General features: G+C 63.6%; 1 protein-coding gene across 1 annotated transcript in view; it reads left to right on the forward strand.

Moving 5' to 3' along the window:
* The window catches only part of AHRR (aryl-hydrocarbon receptor repressor), a 56568-nt gene that overhangs the window by 1560 nt on the left and 44481 nt on the right, over positions 1 to 10527 (forward strand). Inside the window, exon 2 of the mRNA XM_023519751.1 lies at positions 2245 to 2511. Within this exon, the coding sequence (XP_023375519.1) occupies positions 2245 to 2511 (267 nt within the window). The remainder of the gene's footprint in view (positions 1 to 2244; positions 2512 to 10527) is intronic.

Below are 10527 nucleotides of genomic sequence, written 5' to 3' on the forward strand. Positions count from 1 at the left end.
CTGCCTCCGGCTCCTCCATCAGGGGTCCTGCAAGGTGTCCACTGTCGCCTAGCTGTGTGTGCGCGTGCATGTGTGTGCGATGCAGCCGTGTGCCCACGTGTGTATGCGCGAGGCCATGCGTGTTCACCTGCAGCCGTGTCTGTTTCTGTGACCCGCGCCCTCCCGGCCTCCGGTGGCTGCAGGATTCTGTGGGAGGTTCAGGGGTTTGTAGGAACGCGGCCCCACCAGCCCCAAGATAGACAGCAAAGGTCCACGAGGCTGGACTTTGTCCCCTGAGTCAGTTGTGTGGTTGCCCTGACCTCGGAGCACTGCGGAGCTGGGTGCGGGGTGAGGGGCACGGGGTGTGGGGTGCAGGACGTGGGGTGAGGGGCGCAGGGCGCAGTGGCACAGGGCGGCCCCGGGGGGCTCCTGGACCCTGGAGGGCCCCTCGGCGGTGGTGAGACCTGTGTCCAAGCGGCGCGTGGGACGGACTTGGTCCGCGGAACACGGTCGTCACGTCGCAGAGCGGAGCTGGCGCGGCTGCTGGGCGTGTCCCCGCAGCGGGCGGGCCAGCAACGAGCCAGCTCTCCTGCTTTTGCGACGTCTTTTCCAGGGACAGGGCCTGCGATGGGTCTTTGAGGCATTTATCGGAGAGCGATAACTTTGACTCATTGACGTTGTGAATGGGTAGCACGTTCGTCTGATCGAAACTCGGGAAAAGTGTCCTCCCACCCGGTTCCGGCCCGGTTTGAAGAGGTTTCTGCGCCGACCAGCGGCCCAGGTGTGCGGGGTGCCCGCCTCGTCCCCGCCGCCTGCGCCGCGTCACCCCTGCCTCCGCGGGACCTGGGGCGCAGCGGACCAGCCTGCAGCCGCCCGCGGGCGGTGACCCGGCTCAGGGCCGCGGGTGTCGGTTCTCACGCGCTCACTGCCAGCACCTGTGACGGCAGCCGGTAGCTGGCGTGCACGTGGGTGAGTCACTGCGCAGGCGCGGCACACAGGGCTCTGGGCAGGTGGGCTGCGCCGCAGGGGCCGCGTGGAGGGCGTGGCTACGGGCAGAGGTCTGGCCGTGTTCTTGGGCCTTGTCCTCGGGGGCGGGTGTGGGTGATGGGTCTGTGCGTGCCCATCTTTCTCCTGGAAGGTGCGGGTGACCAGAGCACATGGAATTCTGTTAGACTCACAGGCGCCTGGCCCCTGGGCTGAACCTGCCCCCAGAGGGCCCCTGGGGCTAGACACAGTGGGTGCAGACATAGTGGACCTCCGCGCCGTTGGGTCCTGGGGTCCTTGGGGTGCAGCAGCGTGTCAGGCGCTCCCGCTGTCTCTGTTGGGCCACTCGTGAGTACCCTGGCTGCCCAGATTTAAAGCACAGTTTGCTTGGCATTATCCGTGTAAACCGCTGCCAAAACCAAGGTCACGGGCACCCCGTCACGCCCAGATGTCCTTGTCATCCCTTCCTGAACCGCGTCCCGGCACCCTCTGACGTGCTGTCCTGTGGACGAGTTTGTAGTTCTTGGAATTGTCTGTCAGTGCGCACTTCTGGGCAGGGGAGCCCCAAGCACAGGAGCCCAGGGGCGGCTGGTCTGGGAGCAGATGGAGGAAGGAGGCGCAGGACACGCCGTCCTGTGAGGCGGGAAGTGGCCGCGTGAGCAGACTGCCATCCCAGGGCACGAGGGCCAGACGAGGGTGGTGGCTGTGAGGCAGTGCCCACCTGGGCTGGCCTGGGGTCGGGGAGGGTGCACAGGGAGGCCTGGCAGGTGCCCCCCGAGGGGATCAGCCAGGGCCCTGGCCACCCACAGGCCGCACAGCGGGAGGGGTGGGGATGGGCCCTGATTGCCCCTCTGTGGGGGGAAACCGAGGCCCAGAGGGGCTGCTCCTGCCCACACTTGGGGCAGAGCCGCCGGCCTGAGCAGGCTGTGTGCGTGTGTGCGTGTGTGCATGTGTGCGTGTGTGCGTGTGCATGTGTGTGTGTGGACTTGGACGCCTGTGGCTGCGCGGACGCGGGCACCAGTGCACAGTGAGACCGTGTCCACCCCCGGCCGCCGTCCTCCGTCTCCGCCCCTCTCCCGGGAGGGGACACTCGCAGACTGAGGTGCCGTCCCCTGCACGTCCGCCATCGGGAGCGGGCGAGGTCCGTTCTGGGGCAGCTCCCTGTTGAGGCTGATCGCTCCTGGGGAGCCGTGGCTGGGGACAGGTTGGGGACAGGCTTCCGCCTGTGTGGCGGAGGCCACTGGTGCAGACGCCCGGTCTGACTGCGCTGGTTCCCCGCAGGAAGCCCGCCACGGGGGCTGAGAAGTCCAACCCTTCCAAGCGGCACCGAGACCGGCTCAACGCCGAGCTGGACCACCTGGCCAGCCTGCTGCCCTTCCCGGCCGACGTGGTCTCCAAGCTGGACAAGCTCTCGGTGCTGCGTCTCAGCGTCAGCTACCTCCGCGTGAAGAGCTTCTTCCAAGGTAGGACTCGCCCCGCCCAGCCCGGCCGGCCCGCTCTGTGCTCTGTGGGACCGGCCGGCCGCGCCGCTTGTCCTGGGGAACTTTAGAGAGGGGTCGCTGAGGCTGACGAAGCAGAGCAGCCCGGGGGAAGGGTCAGGGGCTGGGTGTCCCCCTGTTGGCCTGGCTCATGGCCGAGGCCCTGGGGACCAGGCGGGTCCCCTTCGTGGGGGGCAGGAGCGGGCTGAGCTCAGCCGCTGTCCGCCGGTATAAGCACCGGGCGCTCATTCCGTGTTGTGGCTTTGCCTGTCCCGGGGCTGCTGTGTGCCAGCCCCTGTCGGCCCGGGGTCCCTGGCGTGTCAACCCCTCAGAGTGGCTCCGGTGCTGCCCCACATCTGAGCTCCAGGCCTGGCCTCGTTCTCCATGTGAAGAAAGAAACGTGTTCGTCACCACCCTTTAAAGCCCGTGACTGCCACCGTCACCCCTGCATTAAGTCTGAGCTTCTTACAAAATCACGAACTCAGGGCATGTCTTGAGAAGCAGGCCAGGTGCGCGTCTCAAGTAGATAGGTGTGGACACCAGCGGGGGGGTGGAGGCTGCGCAGACGCCCCCGTCGGCCCGGGTAGGTGGCTCACGCGCTGAACAGACGCCTCGGGGTGCAGTGAGGAGGGCGGGGTGTGGGGGCCAGGACCTCCCACACAGTGACTGACCCCTGTCGCTGGCCCCCGGGAGAGGGAGGAAGGTTTTCCTGAGGACTCAGCCCGCTGCCTTCACCCCACCTTCCCATGGCCAGTCAGGGACCTGCAGGCAGCCCTGCCCCCCAAGCACTCCAGCCAGGTGCTGTCGCCGACCCCCCCCAAGGCTACCCCAGGCCTGCGTTGCCTCTCATGAGCGGCAACCCCAGTCGCTCGGACAGCCCCGCTCCATGCGTAGACTCTGCATGGTGTGGTTTCGGCCGCCTCCCAGTCCCTCTGAAGCCCATCCACCTGTGTCTGCGCTCTGCTCTGGGCCACGGACCCCTCGTTGGCAGTGCAGGGCTGGTCTGGAGCCATGCCCAGATGTCCCCTTACGGAGAGGCCCTTCTGCCCCAAGCTGTGTGGCTGTGGGGCGTGCTGAGCTGGACTCAGGTCCCGTGGGCAGACAGCCGAGGCGTCGGCAGTGCCCAAGGCTGCTCTGGGGCGCCTCCCCAGGCCACCTGCTTGTGTCCACCCCACACACGTGCCTGTGGACACCTTAGGACAAGGACAGTGCGCTGAGATTTTGCAGCCCAGGCCTGGAGAGTACCCAGCACCCAGCCCAGATCAGTCCTCCCCAGAAAACCTCTAAACCTTTGGGTTAAGAGGCTGCCACCTAGGCCCCCGGGGCTAGAGGCGCAAGCTCGTGAAACACTTCCGGAAGAGCAGGTCTGGAGGGCGGCAGAGGACAGGGTGCCACATGGGGATTCAGTGGGGGCCGCCAGGTCACTAGGCTGGAGGGCTTCCTGGAGGAGGCGAGGGGCCAGGGGCCTGCAGGCTGCACCAAGGCGTCCTGCGTCTCAGGTGGGGCCCTCTCCAGGGGCAGAGGGATTTCCTGTTCCTCCCCTGCTGCGCTGGGCGTCACGGCCCCGGGGTGCCGGGCTTGCCGCCCACCTGCCCCTGCAAAGACCTTCGCGGGACCCTCGCCCGGCCTCCCGCCTGTGAGCAGCTCTGGGTTCCTTGGGGGCCAGCTGTGTGCAGACCCCCGTCCCAGCCTCTGTCGTCCCAGTCTTCCCGGTTTTCGTGCCGGCTGCACTCAGAGCTGTGTACAAGTTCTGTCTGACTCTCCTTGCCAGTGTCCAGGGTCTGGCTCGGGTCCCTTCAGTCCCTGGAAGGGCCATGCCCCCTTAGACTTCGGGGTATGGGCATGCTGGGGCCTCAGGTGTCTGATGGGCCCAGAGGACTTGCTCACCGGCAGAGGCTCGATGTCTTGTTGTGTGGTGGGGTGACAGGCTTCTGTGTTCCCAGCGGAAGCTGAAAGTGACGTCCCCCCAAGGGGCTCTGAATTACAAGTGCAGGGCCACCTGGCCAGTGGTGCCTCCGAGGGCGGGAGGCCGTGTTGTTCTAGGTCCCTACAGGCTCCGCACTGGCTGCCAGGCCCGGGGGCTGTGAGGAGACCAGGCCAGCTGGCCTTCCGACTCGGGCTGGGGCCCCGCGTCCCTCGGGGAGAGGTTTGTCATCGGCATGTGTGACAACTCACGGGAGGCCTGCTGGCCGCCACGTACCTCGACAGCCCTCGCGGGGGGTGCGTGGGCCTCCGTATCCCCCGGTCCCCGCAGTGGGGCCACCTCGCCCGGGGGCACTTGGTGTCACTCTCAGTCCCAGGGGTGTTGGGGGCAGTTCAGTGGGGCGACCTGGGGTGTCGTCACGGTGTGCAGGAGGACCGTGATGTGATGAGTGGCCGAGACATGTACGAGGATGGGTGGGCGGGCTCCCCAGCCTGGCCTCTGTGAAGCGCCTCTTCATTATGGAGGAGCGACGGGGCTGTGTGGACGGCTCGGGCCAGGTGCTGGGCCACCGGAGGCCGGTCACCACGCTCCTCCCTCTGACACGCCCACGCAGACCGGGCTTCCGGGCCGGCAGATTGGGAGGGGACTGGTACTTCCTCTCTGGCCCAGTCTAGCTGTGCCCAGCCAGCCGGGGTTGGAGGTCTCGGAAAGACTCCAGTTCCGCTGGACGGGCAGGTCCAGGAGTCAGGCGTCACCGGGTGCCTCACCCTTAACCAGAAGCCCGGTGACAACCTGTCTGGTGACACTCCGTCTCCCCCCGACCCCACGGCCCCAGTGCTGCAGGGGACGTCCTGGCGCCTGCCTGCGCCTTCGAGGCTGAGTCACGCCTTGCTGCAGGTCGGCGGCCTGCACAGCGGGGGCGTACTGACTGTCACCGTTGAGTCAAGTGCCGTAACAAACCCGATTTGTCCATCACGCCTTTTCTATCAAGGATTCTGAAGTTGTACACTTTAGAGGAAATTCGAAATGCTTCCTGAATTCATTTCCACTGTGCAGTTAGAAAAAGTCCGACTACAAACACTGGATCTTGCCCTGTGCTTTCTGACTCAGGACTGGACGAGCTACTTGCACTGAAGCTTGCGTAAAACGTCTCCTTCGGGAAGGACGTGAACTGGGAAGTTTCAGCCTCAACGGCCTGACATTTCCTGTTGTCGTTGACTATGGTGTTGACTTTCGTGAAGGCTCAAGAGAAAGGGGCAGCCCCGGGGCCTCGCTGGCCCCTCCGGGCAGCTCGATGTCACCAGTCGCAGGCCCCAGGCAGGCCGAGCAGCTTGGGGACCCGGAGGGCTAGGCTGGCACCGTGGCTGGTCCAGGACCCAGGCTGGTGGTGCGGTCACGGCTTCCTGAAAGCTCATACCTGTGGTCCGTGTGATGGGAGCGAACTGGCAGGGTGTCCTCTCCGCTGTCACGTGCACGTCTCTCCGTGGCCCCAGGTGTCCGAGGGTGAAGCCTCCGCTCACACCTGCAGGCACCGTCTGGGGGAGTTGTGACATGGGCCCCGCCTGCCACCCAGGAAACCTGCTCCTCTGGCCCAGGTTGGATGCGGTGCTTCGCACACTCAGCTCAGCTTCCCGGTGGGAGCTCCTGGCGCAGCCTCTGCCTTGCCCCGTGGGTTTCCTGGGCACTCCAGGCTTCGGTGTCCCCACCAGCCCCAGGAGCATGTGGCCCTGGCAGCGGTCTTCGTGATGCCCCTCGCTGGCACGAGGGGACGGGAGGAAGCGCCACACCCTCTGCTGGTGCAGGTGGGGTGTGGGACTCACAGCACGGCCCACCCAGCCTGGGGCATGTCACCTCTGACGCCTCCGTGGCAGCCCAGTCAGGTCCCCTGGGGGACTGGGTCTCACTGTGGGACTTGGACGTAGTTGGCACCTGCCGTCCTGCGGCCTCGGCCAGAATTCCGACCCAAGGAGCCCACACTGAGCACCTGTCACCTCACAGGTGCACTGGAGAGCTGCCGGCCCCACCTCCACATGCGCGGTGTGGCAGAGTCTCCAGCGGACCAGCGACAGCCAGGCCTCCTGCGGGGAGGAGCCAGAACGAGAAAGATAGGCTATCTGAGCCCTTTAAGATGCGCTGGTGAGCCCGCAGGAACGGGGAATACCCGGAGACCAAAACTCAGGTGAAGCTGAGAGCCGAAGAGCCGTGTGAAAGGAGCTTTCAAAGGGGGTGCTCCGTGCAGCAGGAAGGAGTCCCAGGCGGAAGGTCTGAGATGCAGGAAGGGTGCTTGTTCGAGGAGGTGGGCAGGCGGGGAGCCAGGCAGGCGGCACCCGCTGTGCTGGGCAGAGGCGCGGTGGGTCCCTGGCCACTCAGCACGTAAACTTGCGGCGGGAGATTCGTGTTGGAGTCCGCGGTTCTTAATGACCTTTGGAGGGTCATCGGCTAACTTCTAATAAAATTTGTAGGGTAATCATTAAGACAGAAAAAGTGGGGTTTAACTTTCAAACTAGTGGAGAGAAAATGGATGGGGACGATGTATCGATTAGAGGAAAAGAGAGAGGACAGGAGAAGGAGCGCGGAAGGGGGGGAAGTGGGGAGCACAAAATCCCAGCCCTGCCGCCGACGGGAGCAAGACGGGCCTGCGCACCAGGCCGCGCGCCGCGCCGGGGCCATCGCTGGGTCCCCCAGCGGCTCGCAAAGGCGCAGCACGGCTGGCAGCGAAAGCTGGGGAAATACTGACCGGAAGAACTGACGAAACCGTTCACGTCGTGAAGTCGATTTGGGAGTAAAAAAAAACGTACCGCAGACCGTGGGGGAGTGACCCTGCGCGGCGCTCAACGAATTCATTTCGTCACGCAGAGAACGTAACTTTAGATGTGTGCGCTTCTAATAACGTGATCTCGAAAACATAAAAAACAGAACAATAAGGAAAAATACGTGAGTTCATCAGAGAGAAAGATTTAAAATGATTCTGTCAGCATTTAATAGATCAAATAAAAATCAATAGAGATTGTAGAATAACAGCACACAAAAGGGCTCATCGAACGGACGTACATAAAACGTTCTAGTCTGAAACTATAGAATTTACATCTTTTTAACCCCATATGAAACTTCCAAATGTACCAAAAACATATTAGTCAATAAAGCAAGTGTCAACAAATTTCACAGGACAAAATCATGAAGAATGCATGGTGAGACCTCAGTGCAATTAAGCTGGAAATCAATAATGAAAAAAATGACTCGAAAAACGTTTATTTGGAAGTAAACACGCTTGTAGATAATGCGTAGATCAAAGAAGAAAACAGGATGGAATTTAGAAGACATTTACAAATCAAAATGTGTGGGATGCAGCTAGCACAATGCTTAGAAATAAAAACCTTCTGTTTATATACAAACGAAAAAGGCTAAAGGTGACCTTAAGCGCTGAGTTTGGTAGTTTGGATAAAGAAAACCCCAGTAAACGAAAGGAGAGTCATAGCAAATGATAATGGAGAAGACCCTGGAGAAATGGAAAAGAAACATAGAATAAGGTGGTTTAAAATGATGACGTTTACAAAGGTCTGGGGTTACTGGCCCAGGAGAAAAGAGAAAGCACCAGGAATGTCAAAGGGGCAGTTCAAAGATGATTTGAGGCCACTAGGAACAAATTCAGGCCAATAAATTTGAAAACATAGATGAGTAAATTCCTAGAAATATAGCTCGTTAAAATCGACTCGGAAGAAACAGAGCCTGACGGCCACAGCCCGTGAAGACACTGACCGACCTCGCCCACGGGTGCAGGACACGCCGGGCCACGAAGCGAGGGGCCCGAGCTCAACGAGACACGCACTACCCGCAAGCGGGCGACTCGGAGTCGGGGGCCCTGCCGCGCTGTCCTGAGTGTCACCGTCGGCCAGTAATGCAGCAAAGTGGCCCCTGTGCCACACGCAGGATACACAGCGTCCCCTCCGTGATGTTCCCCCGAAGATGAGCAACCTTGGTGTCACTACGAGGAAGCACGGTGAGCCCGGCCAGGGGCGTCTGCAGAGCAACTCGCTGCCGCCTTCAGAGTCAGGACACAGCGTTGGGGGGGACAAGGGACACTCTGGCGGACGGGAGCAGTGGCGGGACAGTGGGGCCAGGCCCCGGGCAGGCGGGTCCAGGGAGCGGGCCGGCAGGGCGGCAGGGCCTGTGGCGAGTCGCCGTGGACTCTCGGGGGCTCTGGGCATTTCTGGGCACAGTACTTCTCTCACTCCACCTCGGCCACCCCCTTTCACAGACGTGGTCTGAGCAGCGGTGGGGGGTGAGGCGGGAGCTGGCGGCGGTGGCCATGGGCACTGGGGATGGCCTTGGCCCGACGGGGTGCCGTGGGGTGCGAGGGAGTCCGCCTGCCTCAGCCCCAGGCTCCTCCACCCTTCGTCAGCTCACCCGGTGGAGGTGAATTATGCGTGACCCATGAGCCTGTCACGTGCAGTGGCATGTGACGGATGTGCGAGGACACCGAGGGCAGTGACGATGGACAGGCCGCCGCCTTCAGGTGGAGTTGTGCGGTCTGAGAGTCTGTGGTCAGCCACTTTGCCGTGGACTCTGCGTGCAGGAACCAGATGCCATCTGGCAGCCAAGCAGCACGCTGAGGCCCAGGATGCTGGGGTCAGGGCCGGCCTGGGGCTGTGGTCAGCAGGAACGGCTGCCGAGGACACGGGGCCCGTCCCTGCGAGGCGCCGGCCTGCCCGGACTCGGCGCGGGGTCCTGGCCGAGTGGCTCCCGCCCGCCCATCTTCACGCCGGAGCCCCCAGGCGTCAGTGCAACGACACACATTTGATTTCGGCGGCAGCAGCAACGCCTTCTGGGGCGGGGTGGCCGTGGCTTGCGAGACGTTCCCTGGGCCCTCAGCTCGGCCCCGGTCAACTTTCCTCCCGACAGGTGAACCGTGACGACAGCGCCACATCCTGGGCTCGGCCCGGCGTTGGCGCTGGGGCTGCGGGACCTGGCGCAGCCACGATGCTGCTGTTCTCTTCCCTCCCAAGAGCCGTTCTTGGCTGCACCTTGCAGCGTGACCTGGGGATTGCGGGAGGGTGTGTCTCTGCCGGGGCCTGAGGCCCGAGCTCCCGCAGACGAGAGCGGCCACTGCCTCCCCCCGGCACTGGCCCCAAGGGGACGCACGTCCGAGGCTCCTTCCGAGCGCGTCACAGTGCACGCTGTCTGCAGCTCGCCTGCTGCATTTTAGAAAATACAGAAATTGTTTCTATTAAAACCAACTTGATGCCGCGTCTCAGATCGGCCCTCACTCTCCAAGTGCCTGGGGCCAGCTTGTCCCCTCCTGAGGCGCCTCCTTGCCCGACAGAGCTCCAGCCCTTTCCACCCCTTCTTCCCGTGGCCCTGGCGGGCGGGAGGGCGGACAGCACGGGCGGGCGGACAGCACGGGCGGGCGGACAGCACGGGCGGGCGGACAGCACGGGCAGGCGGACAGCACGGGCGGGCACACCCGCGCCAGCTCCCAAGTCCCACCCGGGCCTCTGCCCGCCAGGCGCCTCTCGCTCTGTCGTGCGTGTCGGCCCCTGCGGGGAAGCTGCTGAAGGGGACTGTCCCTCACTGCCACTGTGTGTCTTCGCTCCACACGCAGCGCTCACATGCACACGCACGCACACGCACACACAGCGTGCACACGCAGTGCTCACACACACGCACACACGCAGCGCTCACACGCACACGCACACGCAGCGCTCACACGCACACGCAGCGCTCACACGCACACGCAGTGCTCACACGCACGCACACGCACACAGCGTGCACACGCAGCGCTCACACACACGCACACAGCGCTCACACACACGCACACAGCACTCACACACACACGCACACGCAGCGTGCACACGCAGTGCTCACACACACGCACACGCAGCGCTCACACGCCCCAGCTTGTTACTCTTCCTCTGGCCACCCCGCCCGCCTGGCTCCCTACCTGTTGGGCCCAGCACTGTCTGGGAGCCATGGAGTCAGGAGAGTGCCAGGCGTGCCGGGCGTGCTGTGCACGTGTGTGTGCCGGGCGTGCTGCGTGCCGGGCGTGCTGTGTGCGTGTGTGTGCCGGGCGAGCTGGGTGTGCTCCACAGTCACAGACAGGCTGCCTGGGGACAGTGGGGCTGGCAGACAGAGCCAGGGAGGGGAAGCCTCAGGCGGCCCCCTGCG

The sequence above is a fragment of the Pteropus vampyrus genome, unplaced genomic scaffold (assembly GCF_000151845.1).
Source record: "Pteropus vampyrus isolate Shadow unplaced genomic scaffold, Pvam_2.0 Scaffold235, whole genome shotgun sequence".
Lineage (NCBI taxonomy): Eukaryota > Metazoa > Chordata > Mammalia > Chiroptera > Pteropodidae > Pteropus > Pteropus vampyrus.